The 26,099-nt window shown below is 39.4% G+C and overlaps 1 protein-coding gene across 2 annotated transcripts in view; it reads left to right on the top strand.

Annotated features, from left to right (window-relative positions):
- The window catches only part of PHLPP1 (PH domain and leucine rich repeat protein phosphatase 1), a 228,904-nt gene that overhangs the window by 147,863 nt on the left and 54,942 nt on the right, over positions 1-26,099 (top strand). For both annotated transcript variants that reach the window (XM_051851890.3, XM_089305002.1), the window contains exons 5-9: positions 9,762-9,908; positions 10,828-11,058; positions 17,125-17,327; positions 19,597-19,657; positions 23,322-23,417. In XM_051851890.3, coding sequence (XP_051707850.3) covers positions 9,762-9,908; positions 10,828-11,058; positions 17,125-17,327; positions 19,597-19,657; positions 23,322-23,417 — 738 coding nt within the window. The remainder of the gene's footprint in view (positions 1-9,761; positions 9,909-10,827; positions 11,059-17,124; positions 17,328-19,596; positions 19,658-23,321; positions 23,418-26,099) is intronic.

Raw genomic sequence — 26,099 nt, 5'->3', positions numbered from 1 at the left:
AGTTGGAGGCATGAATTTGATGCATTTTAACTTTTATGATTAAGGAATTCAGCACTCCCCCCCCCCCTTTTTTTTTTTTTTTTGACAGGCAGAGTGGACAGTGAGAGAGAGACAGAGAGAAAGGTCTTCCTTTGCCGTTGGTTCACCCTCCAATGGCCGCCGCAGCCGGCGCACTGCAACCGGCTCACCGCGCTGATCCGATGGCAGGAGCCAGGAGCCAGGTGCTTTTCCTGGTCTCCCATGGGGTGCAGGGCCCAAGCACCTGGGCCATCCTCCACTGTACTCCCTGGCCACAGCAGAGAGCTGGTCTGGAAGAGGGGCAACCGGGACAGAATCCGGCGCCCCAACTGGGACTAGAACCTGGTGTGCCGGCGCCGCTAGGCGGAGGATTAGCCTAGTGAGCCGCGGCGCCGGCTCACTCTTCCCTTTTTGTAGCTAAATAATTTGTGTAATTGAGTAGCTTGGAAAATTATACCTCAAAGGTTAGTAACTGAGGAGAAAATCCATTGAAATAACACATGGTTTACTGTTGTTTAGATTAAAAGGGAAGCTAGACAAATAGAGGGACAAAGCTTAAAGATTGTTGTGCTCCCTCAGTGGCTCTTTGAAGGTGTGAGCTATTCTTGCTTTGCTGTTAATTAGTTTTGGCTGTGTTGGAAAAAGGGCAGAAAAGGTAAGAACACTGATAGTTTTGCACCCTTTGATAGATCAGCACATTGTTTGTCTAGATACAGTGTTGCTGTAACTATACCTTTGTTTTATGAAGTAGGAGATGCAAATTAAAGGAATGTCATTAACTTGGCAGAGGGATGTTGACTGCATTCTACCATTTTTACCTGTTCCTAATTTTGGTCTCTTACCTCAAGGCCATCCTTGGCAAACAATCATGCACTTTGTTATAAGAATTTAGGACACCTAGTTTGTCTTAAATTTGGAAGGGACCTCAAGGTTTTTTGTAACACACTAAATTAGAGTTGTTTTTCTTTGTGGATTACCAAGTATATTTAGTTGGTTGTACTTTTCTGTGACAGTATTAAAAAAAAAAGTGTGTCTTGATGCTTTGGGTAGGTCAGACCTGAGTCATTAATTCCCACAATGCCCATTGCCATTTGCTGTGTCTAACACTTTAATACTGTATCCTTTGACTTCATTTTGATGATTAACACTGCTGTTTATTAGGCTATGCATAAATGTTAACTCGATTTCTGAAATCAGTCTTTTCAGGTTGTTGAGTGGTTTGGCTCAGTTGGTTTGAACGTGAGAGCTGTTATCCTCCATTGGTCATCTTGCCCTCGATAGAGAAACATGAGGGTGAAAGATAGTGCTTGCCATTTAACTTAAGAAATAAATAATCTTCACTTTTGCAGAGGAAAATATTTCACTTAAGTAATAGTTTGGAACATTATGCCTCAAAGTTTAGTAACTAGAGAGAAAATCATTTAAAATTAAAGGTAGTGATACATAGTGTACTGTTATCTAAATTAAAATGGAAGCTAGATAAACACAGGAACAAAACTAATGATTGCTATTCCAAGGCCATTCATTGACCGTTAGTTGAGGATTGAGTGATAGATGTCAGTGTATCTGAAATTCTTTAATAAGATCCAGTAGACGAAGAGCATAGATGAAAGTAGTGGTGATGTTGAAAGACAGTATATTCAAGGTTGTATACAGCAGAAGATTTTCTCAGCTTTTTGTTGTTCATTTGTTTCTAGCTTGGGAAATGCAAATGACTTGGTTTTTGATAACTCATGAGAAATAAGGTTGACATATTTACTGTCTTCTCTTTGTCTCTACCTCTGTCTTTATAATTCTTTCAGGAATAGAAATAAATCCTAAAAAAAAATAAAAATAATTATTTTTTTTAGTAACCTTGAATTCTGTCATGCTCTCATTATCATTTTATCTGTATTGAACAGGTTTGAGGAAATTTTGTATCCAGAGCAAATACAGTGATAGAACTGAATGATCTAGAATGATAGAACTGAAATATTAAAATAAATTATATGAAATATTTTATCAAATGCATTTTTCCCCAAGACAGCAGCTAGTCTTATTTTATAGAATCCAAGTGTGGATGCATTTGCTAATTTATTTGACTTACCTATTAACATGGAAGAGATAAAAATCTTACATTTTGTTGTGCAGACAGACTTCTAATCTTCTTCCTACTAGTGTGCAGTCACCTTGTTCTCACCTCTTCACTCGCTTTACCATTTTGATCTCTCCTCTCTCAGAACTTTGCCTCTGGGTATCTGTTTCACCCATTTTAAGTACCAAAAGAAAGTGAGTTCTGTGTAGACCTTCCATTTCTTTCTCTAAAGGGCTTTTTGAATCCGTAAATGTCTATAATCTGACTGCTTTCTGTATCTGTAAAGAAAAAGCAAAAATCTAAGGTTAGAATTTCCAAAATCCTTGAGTTTTAATGTTGGTGAATGTGTTCTGATCAAGAACTTGTTTTTGACCCAAGTATTTAGCCCAGCAATTAAGACCTGCATCCAACATCAGAATGTCTGGGTTCAATTATGAACAGTAGTTCCTGACTCCAACTTCCTGCCAGTGTAGACCCTGAGAGGCAGCAGTGATGGCTCAAGTACTTGGGATCCTACCATTCATGTGGGAGATCTGGATTGAGTTCCTGGCGCTGACCCCAGCTGTTGTCGGTATCTGGGGAGTGAAACAGCAGATGAAGCTCCATCGCTATCTTTCTCTCCCAAATAAATAAAAAAATGTTAAAAAAAAAAAAAAAAGAAATTGGATTCTCAGAAACAATCCATGGTTTTTATTTGATAAACAAGTCTTTAATAAACACTGGGAAGTGTTTAGGGGGTTGACTGTTCAGGGAGGAATATAAGACAGACAGGAATGTGATGAGAAGGAATAAGAAATTAAGAATACTTGTAAATCAGCTCTTAAAATGTGCAGGTCTAGGGTAATAGTGTAAATGAAAGCTCAAGTACCATATATTCAAATATTTAAGTTATGATAATCAGTTAACAAAATGTTAAATATATCATTAACCTTACCTTGTCAGATGCACTTTTTATATAATGTCTTGGAAGTACTGGTTCAGATATAGATTCTCAAACTCCTTGGGGCTCCATACTAAGTCTGGTAGCCTGGGCAGAGCTGAGCCAGTGACCCATTTCTCTTGTTTTCCCATCCCCAGCTCCATTCCTGACTTTAGAGGAGTGTGGACATTGTAGCTCTTATGTCCAAAGCCTACCCATACAAGGCTTTGGGTGGCTCATACACCGGTGGGAGGTTGGAGCCAGGGGAAAAGGCACATGTAAGCTCTGAAAATGAAGGCTGATGTTATTTGAATAGGGAATTCCAAGGTTCTGCTAATTCCCAACATGGAGAGAGCACTTTTTAAAATTTTTTAAATGTTTATTAATATAAAGAAAATAATTTCATGTGTTTCATAGGTACAATTCTAAGAAGAGAGTCATACTTCCTTAACCCCTTAAATCCCCCTCCTTCTTTCCTTTCTTTTTTTCTTTAATTTTTACAAAAACATAATTTCAGTCCATTGTATAATCACAGGCTTAATGCACCACTAACCGTAGTCTTCAACAAGTAAAAAGTATAAAGACCACAATGCCACAGGAGTATAAACAAAGGCTAAAAACAGCAATCAAATCACAAGATGTTCATTTCATTCCGGTAAATTTTTTATGTTCTACATAATGAAGCTGAAAATTAACAACTTAAGAAACTCAGAAAATATGCAAACATATGGAGACTGAACAATATGCTCCTGAATCAACAGTGGGTCATTGAAGAAATTAGAAGAGAATTCAATAAATTCCTAGAAATGAATAAAGATGATATCACAACATATCAAAACTTATGGGATACAGCAAAAAGCAGTGTTAAGAGGAAAGTTTATAGAAATTAGTGCCTACATCAAGAAACTGGAGGGTCCGTTGCTGTGGTGTAGTAGGCTAAGACTCCACCTGCAGTGCTGCCTGCCCTACCATATGCATGCTGGTTCGTGTCCTGGCTGCTCCTATTCTGATTCAGCTCTCTTCTGATGGCCTGGGAAGGCAGTGGAAGATAGCCCAAGTCCTTGGGCCCCTGCACCTTCATGGCAAACCCAGAAGAGGCTTCTGGCTCCTGGCTTTGGATGTGCCCAGCTCCGGCCATTGCGGCCATTTGGGGAGTGAATCAGCAGATGGAAGACCTTTCTCTTTGTCTCTCCCTCTCTTTCCATAACTCTACCTCTCAAATAAATAAATCAGAAATTGGAAAGGCATCAAATAATGATCTAACAAAGCATCTCAAGGACCAAAGAAACAAGAAGAAACCAAACCCCAAAATAGTAGGAAGAAAGTAATAATTAAAATTAGAGAAAAAAAATAAACAGAATTCAAGCAAACAAACAAAAAGACCCACAAAATATTAGTGAAATGAAGAACTGGCTTTTTGGAAAAAAGAAATTAATACACCATTGGCCCAACCTATCAAAAAAGGGTGGGGGGGAGAAAATTCTGAATTAGTAAAATCAGAGATGAAAAAGGAGATGTCACAACAGATATCACAGAAATAAAATTAATCATCAGAAATTACTATGGGCAGCTATGTGGCAACAAATTGGAAAATTCAGAAGAAATGGATAGATTCCTGGACATGTCCAGTCTACCAAAAGTGAGTCATGAAGACAGAGAAAACCTAAATAGACCAACAACAATTTGGAGATTGAATCAATAATAAAGACCCTCCCAACAAAGAAAGCACAGGATTTGGATGGCTTCATTGCCAAATTCTACCAGACTTTTAAAGATCTAATTCCAATTTTTCTCAGACTATTCAAAACAATTGATAGGGAAGGAATCCTCTCAGACTTCTTCTATGAGGCCTGCATCACCCTAATTCGTAAACTAGAAAAATATACAAGGAAAGAGAATTATAGACCAATCATTGATGAACATAAATGCCAAAATCCTCAACAAAATACTCATTTTTAATATAATCCAATAACATATTAGAAAGATCATTTACCCAGACCAAGTGGTATTTATCTCTGTTATGCAGGGATGATTCAATAAATGTGATACAATCACCTTATCAAACTGAAGAGTAAAAACCACATGATTGTCTCAATAGAGGCAGAGAAAGCATTTGGTAAAATACAACAACCTTTCATGATGGAAACCTTAAACAAATTGAGTATAGAAGGAACATTTCTCAACACAATCAAGTCCATATTTGGCAGATCTACAGCCAGCATCATATTGAATGAGGGAAATTTGGAAGCATTTCCACTAAGATCCAGAACCAGACAAGGATGCTCACTTTGATCATTGCTATTCAATATAGTTTTAGAAGTTTCAGTGAGAGCCATTAGTCAAGAAAAAGAAGACAAAACAATACAATTTGGAAAAGAGGAAGTCAAATTATCCCCATTTGCAGATAGCATGGTCCTATATAAAGGGAAATCAAAATGCTCTGAAATCCAGAACTTTTTGAGTACTGACAATAATGGTCAAAAAAATTAATGATTTTGAATTTTTAGTTTAGGAATACTTAACCAGTGAAGTCTGTACAAATATCCTAGGATTTGATATGTGTCTGTCCCAGACATTTTGGATGAGGGATACTCATATGTACTTCATGTTTAGAGAACATCTCATTTGTACTATCCCCATTTCAGGTACTCAGTCGCCACCTGGGGCTGGAGTATAATACTGTACTGTAAGGGAGCACAACTCTTCTTAGGGGACACTTGGCCCCTGGGGCTTAAGACCATCCTCTTTACATAGATCTGTAGTCTTTTATTATTGAGTAGATGCAGAGAATAATTGCACCTCTTTGTCTTTACATTTAGAGATGGTGGCCATTTCAGAATATGAAATACATAATTTTTTTCTCTTTTATTTATGCTTGTCAACTGCATTTTACTGATTTGCCTCACTGCTGCCTTCCTTTATCCCACATTGTGAGAGTAGTAGTAATTTGTTTGTGGAGATGAATTATTTCACCCTCATTGTTGACCTGTACTTCTCCAAAAGGCAATGTTTCCTTTTCCCATCTGAGTAGTTACCGGCTCTGAGGCCCTCCCTTTACCCCATTTCTGAAACGTCTGTAGTATGTTGTGTTGAGTAATGTCTGTTGCATCTTCTCCCTTTTGGGAGGAACCATTTTTAAAGTTTAGTCAAACTGTATGCAAATTTTAAAACTCTCTCCATTTCTGTCAAATAAGAAAAGTATCTAGAAAGTGGGATCCTAGCAGTTTCATCTGTGATAACTCAGACAAACATTTATCTCAGATGGGTTTGTCAAATATTAAGGAGTATAGCAAGCACTTGTTAAATTTGAATTTCAAATAAACCATGAAAATATATATCTATATATACACACTTATATATACATTTATGTCCCATGTAATATTTCAGACATACAAGGATCTTTCAAAAAGTCCATTGAAAATTGAGTTAAAAGCAAGACCCCAGCAGAAGGAACAGGCCATCAAGGAGAGAGACGCCTTTCTCTGAAGGGAGGAAGGAACCTCCACTGTGATACGGCCTTGGCTAAACAAGTTCAGAGTCGGTGCACTCAAGGGGCTTCCATAGCCTTGACAGCTCATAGCAAGAGTCTCGGGTGATTGCTGACGTCATAAATAAGAGTGCCAATTGTTAAATCAACAACGGGAGTCACTGGGTACATGCTCCCCACGTAGGATCTCTGTCCTTAATGTGTTCTACTATGAAACTTAAAAACAACACTACTAGTTGAACAATACCCTATACCTTGTGCGGTTGTGTGAGTGCAGCCTGTTGAAATCCTTGCTTAGTATATACTAAGTTGATCTTCAGTATATGAAGGTAATTGAAAATGAAACTCGATGAAGGGCGGGATGGGAGAGGGAGTGGGAGAGGGGGAGGGCCACGGGAGGGAGGGAGGTTGGTGGGGGGAGCCACAACAATACAAAAGTTGCACTTTGTAAATTCACATTTATTAAATAAAAAAAAAAAACTATATAACAAACAAAAAAAGAAAAAAAAAAGAACTTAATACTTTACCCTTTTAGTATTTTTTATGTTCTACTTAAAACTATTGGTTGAACTCTGTAATTAATACACAGTTACTCTTAGGTGTTTAATTAATGCTATAACTAGTACTCAAATAGTATTTTACACTTTGTGTTTCTGTGTGGGTGCAAACTGTTGAAATCTTTACTTAATATATGCTAAATCGATCTTCTGTATATAAAGATAATTGAAAATGAATCTTGATGTGAAGGGGAAGGGGAGAGGGAGTGGGAGAGGGGAGTGTTGTGGGTGGGAGGGAAGTTATGGGGGGGGAAGCTATTGTAATCCATAAGTTGTACTTTGGAAATTTATGTTCATTAAATAAAATAAAGTATATAAAAAAATTGAGTTAAAAGATAAATTAATTTTGGTGGAAAATTTTTTGAAACCCGTGCATAGTTTTTTCTTTTTTTTTTTTTTTGACAGGCAGAGTGGACAGTGAGAGAGAGACAGAGAGAAAGGTCGTCCTTTGCCATTGGTTCACCCTCCAATGACCGCCGCGGCTGGCGCACTGCAGCCGGTGCACTGCGCTGATCTGATGGCAGGAGCCAGGTACTTATCCTGGTCTCCCATGGGGTGCAGGGCCCAAGGACATGGGCCATCCTCCACTGCACTCCCTGGCCACAGCAGAGAGCTGGCCTGGAAGAGGGGCAACCGGGACAGAATCCGGCGCCCTGACTGGGACTAGAACCCAGTGTGCCGGCGTCGCAAGGCGGAAGATTAGCCTAGTGAGCCACGGTGCTGGCTGCATAGTTTTTTCATAATATGCATTTTCCATGAACATCTTGAATTTCCCTCAGATTTTTTTGCTCTAGAATTAATTTTTCTTAATTCAATTTCCACAAAATTTTTGACAATGTCTTTATACTAAAATAGTTATTGTTTTCTGAAATTAATATTTAACTGAAAGTTCTTATTTCATCTGCAATCCTATTTCAGGATTCTTTTACCCTCTTGAAAATTGAGCACCCTAGCAGCTTTTATTTCTGTGAATTATATATAGATTTTTACTGAACTAGAAATAAAAGCATATTAATTAATTTATATAGTAAACCATTCATGTTAACATTAATAACATTTTAATACCATTTTTAATGAAAAATAAGTTTTCTAAAACAAAAATAAGAAGAGTTTTGATTTGTATTCTTACAATTCTTTTAATGTCTGACTAGATTCTCATATCTCTCTGTAGTCAGTCTGATATGCTATAAGTAAGACATGTGTCACCTGGCAATCAGTACCAAACACTTGGAAGAAAATGATAATGGCAGATGAAAATTTCTTTATATTTTTATGAAAATAATTTTGATTTTAGGGATCTCCTGAAAGAGCTTCAGGGAATGTTTCTGGTGTTCCCCAGCATATTTTGAGGCTCACTGGGCTAGAAATAATAGACCCTGAAATTCTACCTTGTGTTTTATAGATCATGGATAATTAGATTAGAGAATAATCATTGCTCATTTTAAGAAAGTCTAATGAATCAAAGTGAAAAATATAAAGCAGACAACTTAAAAATTATTATGCATATTTAGCAGTTATTCTTTACTGAGTTTATAGTTGTTAATGATAATTTAAAATACTTCTATATCTGTACTCAGCTTTCCAAGAAAACAGCTATTACAAAAAAAATGAAGATTAACACTTTCAACCTTTCAAATAGTTGTGTTATCAGCTTTCTGTGTAGAATAAAGTTTTTAATTTTTAGAGTAGAGCTTAACACTTTTTATTACAGAATTCAACAGATAGGTCCCATGATGCTTTCTTTTACAGACTGGGCTGAATTGAAGTGTTTTTGGAATGTTTTATCAGTCTTGGGCAGAGTGTACACTTTGGGTGGTTTTTAAAAGACTTAGCATAATGCAGTGACTGCTGTGATTCTCATCTCATAGGGAAATGATGTAAAGGTGGGCAGTGAGCCAAATGTAGGAGCTCACAGAGAAGTAAAAATGAAAGGTAGTTTTTTAAATTGCTTTAGTTATTTGGGCAACTAAGAAAATGAAAAAAAAAATAGCAAAAATAGAACAAGAGGAAATGCTGGTTTGAGGTAAGTTCAATTTTGGGTGATTCAATTAGATGGCTGATTTCTCATCAGGAACCCTACAGGCTAGGAGAGAGTGGAGAGACATAGTCCAAGTCCTAAAAGAAAAAGACTGTCCACCCAGAATACTGTGGTAAAATGAAATGAGAATTTTCCAAGGAAAGGTGCATGGCCAGCAGTATCAAGTGTTACAATGAGATTAAAGACTGATAACTGGCTCTTAAATTTGGAACTGCGAAGTCCTGGTTACCTTAGTGTGTCATTATAATAAATGTTAAAATTTTTACTATATCTGTTTCAGATTTGAGAAAAGTAGAGTGAAGTTCCTCGTTTTTCTGGGATAACGGAATTCAAAGGGGTCCTTCCCTGGGACCATTTACATGTGTGATAGTTAAGCTGAGGCATGGCTAAAAAGCAGACCCTAGCAGAACTCACCACCTCCAACATTCAGCCTTGCAGTAGAGTGACAAGTGTGTTTTGGATATAAAGTTTCTCTCTTAGGTCAAACACCAGGCTTAGAAGTCAAAAGATACACATTTTAGCTCTACTGCTCCCTCAACCTCTGAAGGCTCCATTTCCTCCTGTGTTATATTTGGGAGTCAGACCAGATTGCCTCTTAAGGCTATGCCAGAATTATGTTATGCTGCTATAAAATTTGCTTCTTCTTTTCTTTTGTTTTATTATAATAGGTTCACCAAGTTGAAGAGTCTTAACCTTTCCAATAATCATTTAGGAGACTTCCCACTAGCAGTCTGCAGTATTCCAACCCTGGCAGAGCTGAATGTGTCCTGCAATGCCCTGCAAGCCGTCCCAGCAGCTGTCGGAGCTATGCACAAGTCAGTACTTTTAAAGCCCACGGCAGGGGTATCTGGGAAACTAAAGGAAACTACATCCGATAGTAGCATGTGAGATTAGTGAACTTGTTCTGATCATGGAAGTCTTGGCCCCAAATCAAGAGATCAGTAAAGCATTCCTTTGTTGGATTTATACTGTTAAAATGCTGGAAAAATTAACAGATCTTTGTTTAGAGTTAAAGATTCCTATGGATGAGTGTGTCTAAACATGGAGGAGGGTTTACTTTCTCATTTTTGTGTTATATTGAATTCTAAGACACAGAAGAGAAATAAGAAGGAGAGATGAGTATTTGGGTTGGTTCATACTTGCAGTTATCTCCACATTGTTTCCATTTATACTTATGCATGTTGGGGAAAGATGGTCTCAATTTCTTTCTTTCTTTTTTTTTTTTAAGATGTACTTATTTACTTTGAAAGTCAGAATTAGAGAGACAGGGATATCTTCCATGTGCTTGATCATTCCCCCAAATGGCTGCAATGACCAGGGTTGGGCCAGGTGGAAGCCAGAAGCTTCATCCAGGTCTCACATGTGGGTGGCAGGGGCCCAGGCACTTGGGCCATCTTCCTCTGCTTTCCCAGGCCATTAGCAGGGAGCTGTATCAGAAGTGGAGCAGCTGAGACATGAACTGGCACCCATATGGGATGCCAACATTGCAAGCTGCAGCACCACTATGCCACAAACTGACCCCATGGGTTATAATTTCTGTTTTTAATGAAAAATTAAGATGCTTATCTCTGAACTGTTCTCTCTGGTCCACTATTGCCTCTGGCTGTGCCTTTATGCATTTTGCAAGGAGTAATATATTTTATAGTGATATGATCTGTACTTATGGAACTTGTTTGTTGATAAAAATGTAAAATTTACCCATTCTCTTTGTAATTCTCATGTTTTCTTTCATAGTTTACAGACATTTTTGTTAGATGGAAACTTTCTCCAGTCCCTTCCTGCTGAGTTGGAAAACATGCACCAGCTTAGTTATCTTGGTCTCTCATTCAACGAATTTACTGACATTCCAGAGGTATTGGAGAAACTGACTGCTGTGGATAAACTTTGTATGTCTGGAAACTGTATGGAGACTCTTAGGCTACAGGCTTTAAGAAAAATGCCTCACATTAAGCATGTGGATCTAAGGTAACCATTTTTGAGAAATATATACACCACTTGGGTGGTTGGCTTGTCTGTGGGTGGTAGATTATAGACCTTTTGGTGATATTACCCAAGGCAAACAGCCTGATTAGTTGAACGAGGGCCCATTTTTCTATTTCTGCCCAAAGGGAAGAAGAATGATTGATGGTAGCATTCACTCTTACCCTAAAACTTGCTTTTAAAAAATTCTCATTCATGAATGACTGTATCTCCTGAAAGTCTTAATTTAATTTTGCAAATCTGAATCCAGTTTTAATGTGTATGAATAGACGGGGCTATTGCATCAGAGAGCTATTTACAGTGAATGAAATGTGTGTCATTGAAAGCAAAGTGGTTATTGTTTTCTTCATAATTTTTTCTCTCCATGGCTTATCTGAGGCATTTGACATCATTGAGAATTTCTCTTCTTAAATTGTTTTTTCCTTCCTGGCTTTCTTAATATAATATATCCATTAGGTAAATTTAATTAATTTACTTTAATTTTCTATCTTTCCATCTTGTGACTCTGCTCTTAGTTTAGCATTTTTACAAAAATTTGAAATCTATGACCTTGTCTGACCAATGTTTACAAGGGCAGAAAACCTGCATTTTGAATCTGTGGCACACTGAGCCCACATGGAGATTAACTAGCCTGATCCTTGCTGCATGATGGATGCTCACAATCATCCCTTAGTAACTAAACTTTGTGTTTCGTTGCTAAGGCACGAAGACCCAGTACCTGAAGAAGAAGCTGTTCTACATTTTTCTTCTTAAAGGAAACACAAGAGCCTGTCACAGGCTTGAGTTCTTATAAATCAGCATATAGGGCTTAGGCCTTAATATTGACTTGCTCAATTTAATACTTTTTCAACCCAACCAATTCCCCCATTAGCCAAGCATTGATGTCCATGTAATACTTGTTAAATCTTGGGCAAGATATTTAGTGTCGGCCGGCACCGCAGCTCACTAGGCTAATCCTCTGCCTGCGGCACCGGCACACCGGGTTCTAGTCCTGGTCGGGGAGCTGGATTCTGTCCTGGTTGCCCCTCTTCCAGGCCAGCTCTCTGCTGTGGCCAGGGAGTGCAGTGGAGGATGGCCCAAGTGCTTGGGCCCTGCACCCGCAAGGGAGACCAGGAGAAGCACCTGGCTCCTGCCATCAGATCAGCGCGGTGCGCCGGCTGCAGCATCCATTGGAGGGTGAACCAATGGTAAAGGAAGACCTTTCTCTCTCTCTCTCTCTCTCTCTCTCTCACTGTCTACTCTGCCTGTCAAAAAAAAAAAAAAGATATTTAGTGTCTACATGCTGCTTTGTTCTCATTTATAAATTATAGTTAACAACAGAACCTCATTCATGTAGTTGAGGAGGGAATTGAGTTAAATCGCCTCACACCTAGCATATATTATGTTTTGTTGTTATTAACTGACTGAGGACTCTTTTCCACTCAGTCGTCATTCTTGTCATCCTTACACCTCTCTGATTGTCAAAGGTAGTTCTGTCCTAGCTTCACGTCCTTCCCTATTGAGAACACCGAACTCAATCAGGCTCAATTTTTTTCAGCATGAGGTTGTGTCTTCCTTTGCTTCCTTTTCTTCTCTTTATATGAGAAGTCCCCCAGGAATTACTTACTTTTCACCTGGAGAAGTATCAGTTTGAAGATCTGGGATTGTTCCTGTGGGGAGCACAAATGGTTCTAATTTATCAGACTTGGGAGCTTCTGGATGCGTTACACTGACCTCGGGGACAAACATGAGATGATCTCTGAATTACCTGGTACATGGAAGAAGACATCGTTTGTCTTGATGTAAATTAATCAAGCTAATAATGTCTAGAAGTAATGGTTCTTAGAGCTTAATAGATTCTTCAGATTTGTAGTTTTGACTTGTACATTTTTAGATGACATCAGCTACAGGATTTTTAAATACTGAAATATACACTAAGCACTCTGTCAACTTTGGGTCATCATGAGTAATAACTGCTTCCTTTAAGCCCCTGAGCTGAGGAGGAAAAAATCTGTTAGATTGGCTTATAATTCTGCCTTCATAGCTGGTGGGAATTTAAGAGGAGTTTCACTTCGTCTTTCTTTTTAAAGACTTTATTTATTTATTTGAGAGGTAGAGTTGCAGACAGAGGGAGAGACAGAGAGAAAGGTCTTCCATCCACTGTTGCACTCCCCAAATGGCCGTGATGGCTTGAGCTGAGCCGATCTGAAGCCAGGAGCTTCTTCTGGGCCTCCCACATGGGAACAGGGATGCCAGCACTTGGTCTGTCTTCCACTGCTTTCCCAGGCCATTAGCAGAGAGCTGGATATGGGACACGAACCTGCACTCATTTGGGATGTTGGCACCACAGGTTGGGGCTTAGCCTACCAAGACAAAGTGCAGGCCCCTTCACTTTGTTTTTCTAAGAATTTCCTTCAGATGGAAGTGTTAACATCAGATTAAAAGTGACCATTTTCTTTTAGTCTTACTATCTTTGTTAATTGATGTTCTTTGAGTCTAATGTTAGTTCTTACATAGCATCCTTAATTTTTCCTCCTCTTCCTCTCTCCAAAATGTGACCATTTCCCACATCTCTGCCCTCAGTTTCTGCCTTTCTGTATGTTTTCCAGTGTGGTGGCTACCTGTACTGTGACTTCATCTTTCACTTTCATCACAATGTCATCACTCCCCAATCTTTCCCTAACCCTTCTTTGTCTTCCGACTAATTTCGCTTCAGCTTCTAGCTGGACAATTTTCCCTTCTCCATCAACACTTTACCAAATATATGTGATTCAGAGTCCAATTTCTTTCTTTAACTAGTTCTTCCCCCTAGATTCCTGCTTTTCTGATAGAAAGCCACCTCATGATTATCCAGACACAGAACTTTTGTTTCTATTTTTAATCTACCAGTAAGTGTTTATCAATTCTTACACTAGTTGTTCTCTTGTGCCCCGTTTCCATCTTACTGCTGCTGTTGTCTCCTAGCTAAGCCGTTTGCTTCTCTTGTGCAGCCTCTTAAGCAAACAGAATCTTGCTCAGAGTCTTTAGTTTCCTAGTTCAAGGTACTTAAGCTCTCATATCTGGTTTCAGGCCACTAGTGTGCAAGTGCCTTGTAGATGAGGCTCTGTCTCAGAACTGCTCAGGTTTGATCCTCTAACCTCTGCTGGCAAGTCAACTATTGCTGCTTTTCCACAGTGAGATGTAATAGTTTAGAAACAAATAGTGATTTGAATTGCTGCAATATCCAAATGCTTTATAGATTCATCTCACTGTACAGGGAATTAACTAGTTTAGGTATTATCAGACTTGCACGGTGAGTAGCAAGTGGTGTGAACTGTATATTGATTGTGTGCATGGGACTCTACATCAGTCTGCAGTGAATTAGGTGTTTGGACATAGCTCCTGCAGGACTGACATTGTGGTGTAGCAGGTAAAACCACTACCTGCAAAGCCAGCATCCCAAATGGATGCCAGTCAGTGTTCCAGCTGCTGTCCTTGCAATCCAGCTCCGCACTAATGGCCTTGAAAAGCAGTAGATGATGGCCCAAATACCTGGGTCCTTGCCATCCACTTTGGAGACCCAGAAGAAACTCTGTTGCGGCCATTTGAGAAGTGAAGCAATGAATGGAAGATATTTTCTCTCTCTTTCTCCCTCCCTCCCTCTCTCTGTGTGTGTGTGTGTGTGAGTGTGTGTGTGTGTGTGTGTGTGCGCACAACTCTGACTTCCAAAATAAATAAATAAAGCTTTACAAAGGAAATAGCTCCTTCACTGTATATAATTTAAGCACTGTTTTTACTTGTCCTGGATCATCCCTGCCCCTCGCCATTAGCACTTAGTAAGCAGTCTTTGATAAATACTAATTTACTATCCCACCTTTCTAACCATTTTCTCACTACTCTCACATACACTGGATCCCGAGAAACCATGCCCCCAAGCATGGAACTGTGTTCTTTTCTTCAGCCGAGCCATTGTGCTGCTTCCGTGGAACTGCTTTTCTTCTCCCTGCCCTTGGGATTCAGAGGCATGCCTCCTTTTCCATATTATCTTTTTTTTCCACTATTCTCTGTATTTTAATTATTATTTATGGCACTATCACTTGCTTGTAGTCCTGATATTTTACATTTTAAAGCATATCAGAGTCTGTTCACTCAATTTTGAAATGTGTTGACAAAACTGTTTTATTTCTGTCAGTGCTGTCAAAGCCATAGATCATCATTCTCGCCATAGCCCTTCACACTTTACAAAGTACCAGCACAGTATTATTTCTATGATCTTCTCAGCTGCTTTGTCAGACAAAGAGGTGGTAGCCTGATTTCACAGATTAGAATCAGACTCATTAGGTGCCTTGCACAGGGTCATCTGTGCAGAGCATTGAGCCGCCAAGTGGGGCTGAAACATCATGCCCCTTTACACTGCCCTTCTGCACGTGGGAATTTCCAGTGAATATTTATGAAGTAAAGGAAGTAGTCATATTAACCTAGGGAATTACTAAAAGGGAATTTTAGCCATATTTTGCCTCTTAAATGTTTATCCTAAATAAGTGTGTTTGTGATACCAAAAGCTTTTGGTAGTTGAATTATGGTAAGAGTTGGTAATTTAAACTACACAGTGGGAATGTTCATTTTCTTTTCATCATAGATGTTCTTTTGTCTCCTCATTAAACCAACACTTACTGTGTTGGTAATACAATAGTGCTTATGTGGCCGTTTGAAATCAAGACAATGCCATTATGAAGGTTAAAAGGGTGGTTTTCAGAGAACATGGAACATTTTTTCAATTCCTGCAGTCTGTTGTATCTAACATGAGAGGTTTTTTTTTTTTTTAATTTTTTTATTCCGTGTACAGAGTCTAATAATCTAGTGAGCATTTGGAAGTTGGCAAATTGCTGGGTTGAAGCCAGTTTTTAAATCTTACAACCTGCAATAGAAAAAAGGGAAGGAGCCAAGAACATCATCTTGGGACATTTGAATGGGCCATATGCTGTGTTCACATGTTGACAAATCCTAGCTCTTTGCTGTCACTCATCCTTGTGTTACAGTGGCTTTATGATATTGCTCTTAATAATTGAGTTGCCGTAGTTTTATTTTAATTTTAAAAGGGCAGAAATTCACTACAGAGAATCTTCAGCATTTTTCTAAAATGTTTGATGTTCTTGATGTCCTTGATGTTCTTTCACCCAGGTGCACGCTCTTGGCACTTTGCTAGCTTTGTAATGAGAAGTAAGTGAGGGAGTTGTTGTTGTTTGTTTTTAAAGAAGTGAGGCCTAGCCTACCAAACTGAGAATTGAGATTTTCATGTATTTTCTCCTCTTTGGAGCTAATTGTATCTTTGTTATTTTTGTACCTAGTCGCCATCATTCTTCCTTATGTTCTGACAGCTCATCTGCAGCAGTTTGGCTAGAGATCGGTCAGTCTTTCTCTGTAGAGATGTTAGACTCCATTCTTGTCCTTCGTTTTGTCATCTCAGAGATGCCAAGTCTCAGTGTTTTCTGTACTTTGCTCTTTCAAGTAGATGCAGGCAGTTCTAGCGGTCATTTCAGATCCTGAGTGGGAGAGAATCCCTGTCCTCTGCTGTTCCTGTTAATTACGCAATTTTCATTCATTATTTTCTCCCCTGTTCCCCCTTATATTCCACCCTTCTAACTGCCTGCTCACTCATCCTCTCTCCATCCTTAAATATTCTTGTTATTTAACATGTGATGGGTTGTTTTGGGTTTTGTTTCCTGCGTTCTGTCTGGTATGGTATCAGTACTTTCATAATCTGATTCTTTGGAAATGATGCCTAAGTGGATTTCTTTTCCTTCTAGAAATGAATTGAGATAAAGTTGATATGCTTTCTCCTTTCCCAGCCTTAGTGGTTTAAAATTGTTTTTCATAATATATTATGAGGGTTAAGACCTTTTGGAATTGTAGCTGAAAATAGCCAGAGAATTTGGCCAGCTAAGCAAGGCTAGGTGCTGACACTAAAGAAACTGGAGGACTACAACCCAGAGACTGGAGTCCTCTCTGGGTACCCCACCATAATAGGGTGTGGCCATTTATTGGCGACACTGCAGTTAATTGCAGCCTCTCTCTGCTTCCTTTACTCTTCAGATTGAACGTAATTCGGGAGGTAATAGCGGATGCAGTGGACTTTGTGCAGCACGTCACTCAGCTTGACCTGAGAGACAATAAGCTGAGCGAACTGGATGCCATGATTTTCAACAACATTGAAGTTTTACACTGTGAAAGGAATCAGTTGGTGACATTAAACATCTGTGGCTATTTCCTAAAAGCACTCTATGCCTCTTCCAATGGTATGTAACAAAGACCACATCAACGTTTCTCTTTTGGTTCCAAGAGCTTACCCAGCACCATGATCTCTGCCTTTCTGATTTTTCTTTCCTCATTCGTTGGTAAAGTAAGTATTAAGTTTGCTATGATAAAAGTCATAAAAGAAGAATACTGGTTTGGTATTTAAAGAAATCAAAAAGGAAGATTTTACTGTTCCTAGCTGTTTAAAAATTCAAGTTTGTCTTCTTTAGATAATTTACTCCCAATTTTGATTTGGTTCTTCTGATTAAAGAAAGGGAGGAGGAGAAATGAACTATTTCTTTGGCAACATTATTAAGGTAGTAAATTTGTAGGCTTGATTTAATGCTGGAGAGTGAAAGAAAAGCTCACTGTGGACTCCATTCAGGATCTCCAGTTTCATGTTCCACTAATAAAGGAATGCGATAGCCTGACTTACGTAACCACAAAGATAGCATAAAGCAGATGTCTTAATCACTTAGTAAGTTCTCTTCTTCAGAATTTAAACTTCATGACAGGTCCAGAAAAGAAAAGTTTCTGTGGGCATATGCTTATTCGGGAAGATCTCAGTCCCCTGCAATCAGCAAACTGAATGGAAACAAGTATTGACTTCTACAAGTTGAACCTGTGTTTACCAAGCACTTGTTTTATGCATGATGTAGTCCGCAAGTGCTAAAAGCGTGGTGGTGGTTGTTTTTAATGTGCCTGTTGTTTTCTCATTGGAGAACAGAGGCAGGCTCCAAGTGGCACAAGTTCTGGGCTAATCAGAGCTCTGTGCTGGGGGTTGCAGGATTTGGGGTCAGGGAATGAAGTGGGAGGAAGTGTTACCGGCTTGCTTATTAATAATTTGAAATTAATAAACCTTGTGGGTTCATGCCTCATATTCAGAGAAGAATTCTGAATACTGGTACAAATAAACCAGGCAGCATGCTAAGTTTTTAAGCTTTTATTCAGTGAGAGAATTGCATAGTAGAGTGAGGGCCCTATCTAAAAGAGAAAAAGAAATCTGGATTCATACTGAGCACCAGGAGCTAGCCACATGGAGGTGCATGCAGGCCAGGAAGCATGGTGCCCAAAGGCGGGGTAGCAGGGGTCCATAATGGCAAAAAAGGGCAAAAGGGCCAGGACCACTGTATTTCAGGCCTTTAATCCACTTCCAAAGGGGAATGATTGATTAACCTGATTGTCAGGTGGGCACACAGGTGTGGCCAGGTAGGGGCGTGAGGTCACACAGGGAGCATGGTGAAGGTGTGGTCTTCCAGCTCACAAACTTAATCAATTTTATTCTGTATTCCTGCCTACAACAGAAGGAATGTGAATATGATTTGATCAGCAGTTGTCCTGGATGCACAGAAGTCATTATGGGATGCAGGGCTTGGAGTTGAATGGCAAAGCACTAGGTACATAGTAATCTGTAGGTATCAGGAGAGATTCTTAAGTGGAGATATGTGATGCAAGTGATGCTGTTAAGATAGCAAGCAGGAAAGGAGTGTGGTGCAGATGCTTTGATGGGAGAAGAGTGAGGGAATCTAGTGCCCCACTAATCCAGGTTATTGTGATGGGCTTTGTGTGAGCTGGGGGGAACTTGGCAGCGAGGACTATGTGTGTTGATTTGAAACAACTACTCGGAAGTAGTATCTGACACTATCGAAGAAAAGTAATTGGAAAAAGGAAGAGAGCTGGGACCAAAAGTGGACTTAAAAACCCTTACTGGGCAAGCCAATAGGAACTAAACCTTTGAAGGACTTGGTGAAAAGTTAAGAGAAGCTAAGAGACATTTAGAAGCTATTGTGTCTGAGAAGCAAAACCTGGGTAGACAGTAGTGTCACGTTTCATAAAATCTTGAAGAAGAGTTTTCAGATTTGACTAGGGGAAGTCATTTTGACCTCCTGGAGAGCTGGTTCAGTAGAGAGAGCAAGACAAAAGATAAGATGAATTTAGTTTTGTGGAGGGCACTCTGCTTGTTACAAAGATGGCATTCCGTGGGTTTTTCTTCCCAGTGAAGTTAGCATGCATTACAAGAGGAGGACCATAGTGAATGGCTGGGGAAGAGGCAGGAAAGTAGAATGAGTGGTTTATTCTCATCTCTGAATAAGATCTTGTGATTAAATTAGAAGTTAGCTTTACCTTCCTGTGCTTTCAAAGTTGAATGGATGTATTGTACTTCCTAAACTAAACAAACGGTGGAAAATAAAGCACAATAATGATATTCTACGTACAAAGAGTCTCTGTCACTTGGATAATAAGGTTTTTGTGTGTTTATTTTCCTTCTAGAACTTGTCCAAATTGATGTTTACCCAGTTCCGAATTATCTGTCCTACATGGATGTTTCAAGGTAATAAGTCAAGATTCAGAGCACTCTTGCATCTGCTAGAAAATTGTTTAAATAGTTCTGTCTGAACTTATGCATAACTACACCTTTTATATTTTGAAGATAAAAAATAAAAATTAGTGATTTTTACATATTCTGTAAAATGTATATTACTGTCTAGCCATTCAAATACTGTTTGTGGCGGGAGTGGGTTAGCTTACTGGTTAAGATGCTCATATCCTGGGGCTGGTGCTATGGTGTAGCAAGTTAAGCTGCCGTCTACATTGCTGGCATCCCATATGGGTGCCAGTTTGTGTTCTGGCTGCTCCACTTCCCATCCAGCTCTCTGCTAATGCACCTAAGAAAGCAGTGGAAGATGGCCCAAGTCCTTGCAGAAACTCCTGGCTCCTGGCTTCTGCCTGTTTCAGGGCTGGCTGTTGTGGTCATTTGGGGAGTGAACCAACAGATAGAAGATCTGTCTCTGTCTCTGTCTCGTCTTCTCCCTATGTAATTCTGACTTTCAAATAAATAAATAAATCTTAAAAAAATATACTGTATTCTGTATAATTCAAGCCAGCAGAATCAAGGTGTTATTTTGAACACTGGATGTGGACTTGAAAGATTAGGGTCATGACTGGAAGGCCCAGTTACTCTTTTTTTAACCGTGTCTTTTTGTTTCTCCTTGAAATAATGTTAATTTCTTTATTTTAAAAAGATTTATTTATTTATTTATTTAAAAGGCAGAGTGACAGAGAGGCAGAGAGAGAGAGAGAGGTCTTCTGTCTGCCGGTTCACTCCCCAGATGGCCCCAACTTCAGAGCTGTGCCTATCTGAAGCCAGGAGCATCTTCCTGGTCTCCACACAAATGCAGGGGCCCAAGGACTTGAGCCATCTAATTCTGCTTTCCCAAGCCTCAGCAGAGAGCTGGATCAGAAGTGGAGCAGGCGGGACTTGAACCAGCGCCAATTTGGGATGTTGGCACTGTAGGCGGCATCTTTACCCACTACACCACAGCACCCATCCCTTTTTTTTATTATTATTATTTTGGATTCCTCCCTTTTGTTATTTTGTACGTATATCTTCCTGCTGAGAATTCTTAGAAAATAACGACTGGGCCTACCAAAACAGGCGTTCTTTGTACCCTGCCTGGCTTTCCAGTCATTTTTGAATAGGCTGACCATCTGGTGTTTCAGGCACATTTGCTTCTGCAGTGCACCATTTTATTCCAGTTCTCACAGACTGTGTAGTTGACTTTGTCATGAAGCAACAAATAAAACTTTAATAATTACAACACACAAAAATTCAAACTCATTTTGAGGGTAATTTCAAAGGGAGTACCCAAATTTCCTGAGCACATGGGAGTTTGTGACCCCTCAGTGTGATAACTGTTAAGTCATTTCAGGTCTGAATTCTGATATACTTGTTAACCGTCACCATACCATGTAATCACAACTGCAGTGTGATTTGTCATGAACAGAACGTTGTCTTTCATCAGGAAAGTAAACAGACTTAGCTATTTAAATAACTACTCAATCGTAATTATGTAAGATTTGGTCAATATTTAGCTATTAGGAGGATTGCTGCGATTTTATTTTGTTTATAATTATAGAATTCTTTGACTAGTACATTTTATAATTATGAGAATCATTCAAAAGGTTTATGGGAAAATGGAATTAAAAGATAATGCATCTTTCCCTGAACTTTTTAAAGTACCCTTATACTTATCAGACAGTTTTATTTAATGAACTTGAAATGAGATGATACCCAATTTAAAGTCTCTTGTTTCCTTTCTACCTGTCCTAGATATTGTTTTTCTCACCTTTTAAATAAGAACAAGAGCAAGTCTGTGGCTTAGCGGTTAAGACACCAGCTGTGGTACCTGCTTCGCATATTCAGGGTAGATCTTCCATCTGCTGATTCAATCCCCAAGTGCCCTCAAAGCAAAGGGCTGGGCTGGGCCCAACACTGGGAGCTGGGAACTCAATCCAGGTCTCCCACATCTGTGGCAGGAATCCAACTACTTGAACCATCACTTGCTGCCTCCCAGAGTGTACACTAGCAGGAAGCTGAAAGGAGAGCAGAGCTGGGACTTGAAGCCAGGCACTCTGATACGGGATGCAGGTATCCAGAGCAGAGTCTTAACCATTATGCCAAACACTTGCCCCAGAAAACTATTTTTAAATCATGTGTGATTTTGCCACCCTAACATTGCCACTCTTTTCCCCATTTCCCATATCTTATAGGCTTTACCTTAAGCATCACAGAATTGTTAATCTGTATGTAAATAATTAAATGCCAGTTTAGATTTTGTATGCCTGGCCACTAAACAAATTAAAAGAGAAGGTAAAAGGCTAACTGTGTAGGACTAGGGAATCAATGAGATGTAGATTTGTCTAACTAATGGTCAATTCAAGTAAGTCACCATTAGTTCACTTGTTTCCAGTAATTATAATTTCCATCTAATACGCAGGTAAATAATTTTCAATAATTATTCCTGAGTCTTTTTTTTATTAGACAGGCAGAGTTAGTGAGAGAGAGAGACAAAGAGAAAGGTCTCCCTTCTGTTGGTTCACCCCCCAAATGGCTGCTACGGCCGGTGCACTGCACCCATCCAAAGCCAGGAGCCAGGTGCTTCCTCCTGGTCTCCCATGCGGGTGCAGGAGCCTAAGCACTTGGGCCATCCTCCACTGCCTTCCTGGGCCACAGCAGAGAGCTGGACTGGAAAAGGAGCAACCAGGACTAGAACCCGGCGCCCATATGGGATGCCGGCGCTACAGGCGGAGGATTAACCAAGTGAGCCACGGCACCGGCCCTAATCCTGAGTCTTAACCATCAGTGCACCTTTCCTTGTAACATTTTAAAACTGCTTGTCTTTCTTTCCATTTTTCCATGATTGTGTTTTCATTATGCCAACTGGAGTTGGGAAGTATTTTAATGTTAAGGGTAAAAATGTAAATTTGAACATAAAACCACATCATGCCATTTGATTCTTTGATTAAACTAGAAGTGTATGTATCCTTGTTTTCCAATATAAGGCATCCTCTCTTTAAATTTGCATGAGTCTATAGACTTTTTGGGAAAGTGATTGTAGAAACTAGACTTAGGGGCCAATGTTGTGGTGTGGTGTGGTGGGTTAAGCCACCTCCTGCAATGCTTGCTTTCCATATGGGTGCTGACTCAAGATCACTCAAGATCACCACTTCCAGTGCAGCTCCCTGCTAGTGTGCTTGGGAGAGCATTAGATGATGGCCCAAGTGCTTGGGCCCCTCCACCCACGTTGGAGACTCGGTAAAATCTACTGGCTCCTCGTTTTGGCCTGGCCCAACCCATGCTGTTGTGGCCATTTGGGGAGAGAACCAGCAGATGGAAGATGTCTCTGTCTCTGTCTCTCTCTCTCTATAACTCCGCCTTTCAAATAAACAAAAAATAAATCTTTAAAAAAAAAAAACTAGACTTAAAAAGACTGTAAACGATGAAGATGATGGAACCGTATTCTTTTTCTGCATTTTGTCTATCACAGTTCATCTTGCTTCTGGAATGTAGTGAAAGCATATAGCCTTTTGATTTATACTAACTGTTCTTTGGCATTTTATTTAAAGTTTTGTTTATTCTTTGTAATATTTTTATTTTAGAACCATATTGAAGCCATTTTTAATCCCCAAAATAATTTTTGTGTTCTTGTATTTAGGAATCGCTTAGAAAATGTGCCTGAATGGGTATGTGAAAGCCGAAAGCTAGAAGTTTTGGATATTGGCCATAATCAAATATGTGAGCTTCCTGCCCGGTGAGTATTACAGAAAAGTGAGAGAATCTCAAGATAGATGAGCCTTTTTTTAGTTGCTGATTCCTTGTTTAACTTATTATGAAGTCCTACAGCAGTTTGGTGTATTTTACCCGATACGCTGTCTTTAGGTTATAAACTTTCTCCGTGCACTGAAGAGTAGAATGAAACTTTGACTCTGCTGCACTTTTCAAAGCCCTGCAAGCAATGGTGCTTGGTGGAAGTTTTTAAAAAAAACTAAGAGATGTTTGAAGACAGTGAACAATATTATAGGCTCATCTCTGGCTTCTTAATTCTTTGAGAATCTTCATGTCTGTCCATTGACTTACCAATAAATAATTTTTATTTTCCCTAGAATACAACTTTGCAGGGTTTGGAGGGGCAGAAGTGGGAAAGAGTGTTAGATTATTAAACATTGAAAGAACAAACTAGATTCTCCATTTCTTGGCGTGAAATTTGGAGTAGAAGTTCTAAGAACTTCTCTTTTCTTCTCCCTTTTAATGTGTGTCTATGTGTGTGTGAGAGAGGTTTTTTTTAAAGTTTTATTTATTTTTAAAATTTATTTGAAAGGCAGAGTGACAGAGATGGGGTGGGGTGGGGGAAGACATCTGCTGATTCACTCCCCAAATGGCCATAAAGGCTGGGGCTGAGTCTGACAGAAGCCACGAGCCTGGACTCGCCATTCATGTCTCCCACATGAGTGGCAGGGACCCAGATATTTGGCCATCTGCTTTCTTTCCAGGCACATTAGCAGGGAGCTGGATCAAAAGCAGATCTTCTGGGACTCAAACCATTGCTATGATACAGGTTGGCGGCATCGCAGGTGACGGCCTCCAGCCCCTCACTTATGTTGTTATTAATTTCAAAATTTTCATGTTATGGCAAATATTGCAAAATAGCCATGTGATGATATCTGAATAGAGACATATATTCTCAAATTAGCTAATTATGGCATAAAATGTCACTGTACTTCACTGACTGGCACTTTAATTACCATCAAGAGAGGACTCTGTAGCATAGTGGGTAAAGCTGCTGCCTGCAGTGCCGCCATCCCATATGGGTGCCAGTTCGAGTCCCGAATGCTCAACTTCTGATCCAGCTCTCTGCTGTGGCCTGGGAAAGCAGTAGAAGATGGTTCAAATCCTTGGGCCCCTGCACCTGTGTGGGAAACCTGAAGGAAGCTCCTGGCTCCTGGCTTCGGAGCCAGGAGTGAACCAGTGGATGGCAGACTTCTGTCTCTCTCTTTCTCTCTCTCTCTGCCTCTGCCTCTCTGTAACTCTACCTTTTAAATAAGTGAATAAATCTTTTTTAATAAAAAGTATTTTGAGTATAGAGTTAAGTAAAATATATAATAAGAATTAATTTGCTTGTTTTTACTTTGGCTATTAGAAGATTGAAAATACGTGGTTTGCATTATATTTCTGGTAGATAACACTGTGTTATATATAGCCCTTACAAAAGAAATGAGAGATCTTTTCAGTCCCTGAAAAGCTCAGTTAATTTTACTTTATTTCTCAACCATGCGTTATACCTGTAAATCTGATTCTTTTGAAAATGCGTTTTGCCCTAGGGTATTATGTTGACTGAGCATTTAGGTGACCTAGTATAGCCCATCACCATTATCAAGAGGGTGTGCATGTGTGTGTGTGTTTGCCTATTTCAGAAGAGGAACAGGGGTTGCAAATAATTTATTGAAAAAAATCCATCCTTTAAATGATTCATTTATTTTAAAAGCAGAGCATCAGAGGGAAAGGGAGAGACAAAGGGAGAAAGAATCTTCTCTCTGTCCCAAATGGCCACAACAGCCAGGTCCAGACCAGGCTGACGCCCGGAGCCAGGAACTGCATTCTGATCTCCCACTTGAGTGGCAAGGACTCTAGTACTTGGACCATCTTCTGCTGCTTTCCCAGTCACATTAGTGGGAAGCTGGATTGGAAGCAGAGCAGCTGGGCTCGAACCAGCTCTCTGAATGGAGTGCTGGCATCCTGGCAGCAGCTTTACCTGCTGTGCCACACATCGACCCCTGAAAAAAGATTTTAATGTATCTTTCCTCTGTTTGCTGTTTTCTCTTCCCCACACCACCTCTACCCCCTCACAGTCCAACAGACAGCCCTTTGGCAACTGAAGTTTCTGGTTTTCTATAGCCTGCAACAAAGATAATGTAGATATATATACACACAAGCAAATAAATATAAGATCATCGATATTTTATCCAATTTTCCCCAGAGTTCATTAATCTTAGATTTACTTTGGAGTAGTATAGGCTTGTTTTAGATCTAAACAAATGCTTATTCAAAGCCAAGTTCCAAATGCTGTATTGTCAAAGAATTTAAATAATAGTATGCTTGTAAGTCTGTCTTTCTGAAACAGAAACAGTATGTATTTTTTTCTTTTTAATGGTTTAGTTGCAGACTTTTTATAAGCCCTACCATTGATGTGATATTCAGGCAAGACAGTGATTCATGAGGATTGGTTTAATATTAAGACTTCAAATAAGTATGTGAAGGGATTGTCAAAAAGAAGTATTATTTAGAAGTGGGAATGTATTAAAAAGGAAAGTATTTTAAAGATTTATTTTATATTTTTGAAAGACAGAGTTACAGAGAGAGAGGTCTTCCATCCGCTGTTTGACTCCCCAGATGGCCGCAACAGCCAGAGCTGCGCTGATCCAAAGTCAGGAGCCAG

This window comes from Oryctolagus cuniculus, chromosome 10 (assembly GCF_051225735.1).
Source record: "Oryctolagus cuniculus isolate XC-2025 breed Fujian yellow rabbit chromosome 10, ASM5122573v1, whole genome shotgun sequence".
NCBI classification, from domain to species: domain Eukaryota; kingdom Metazoa; phylum Chordata; class Mammalia; order Lagomorpha; family Leporidae; genus Oryctolagus; species Oryctolagus cuniculus.
This window is presented reverse-complemented; position numbering and strand designations above follow the sequence as displayed.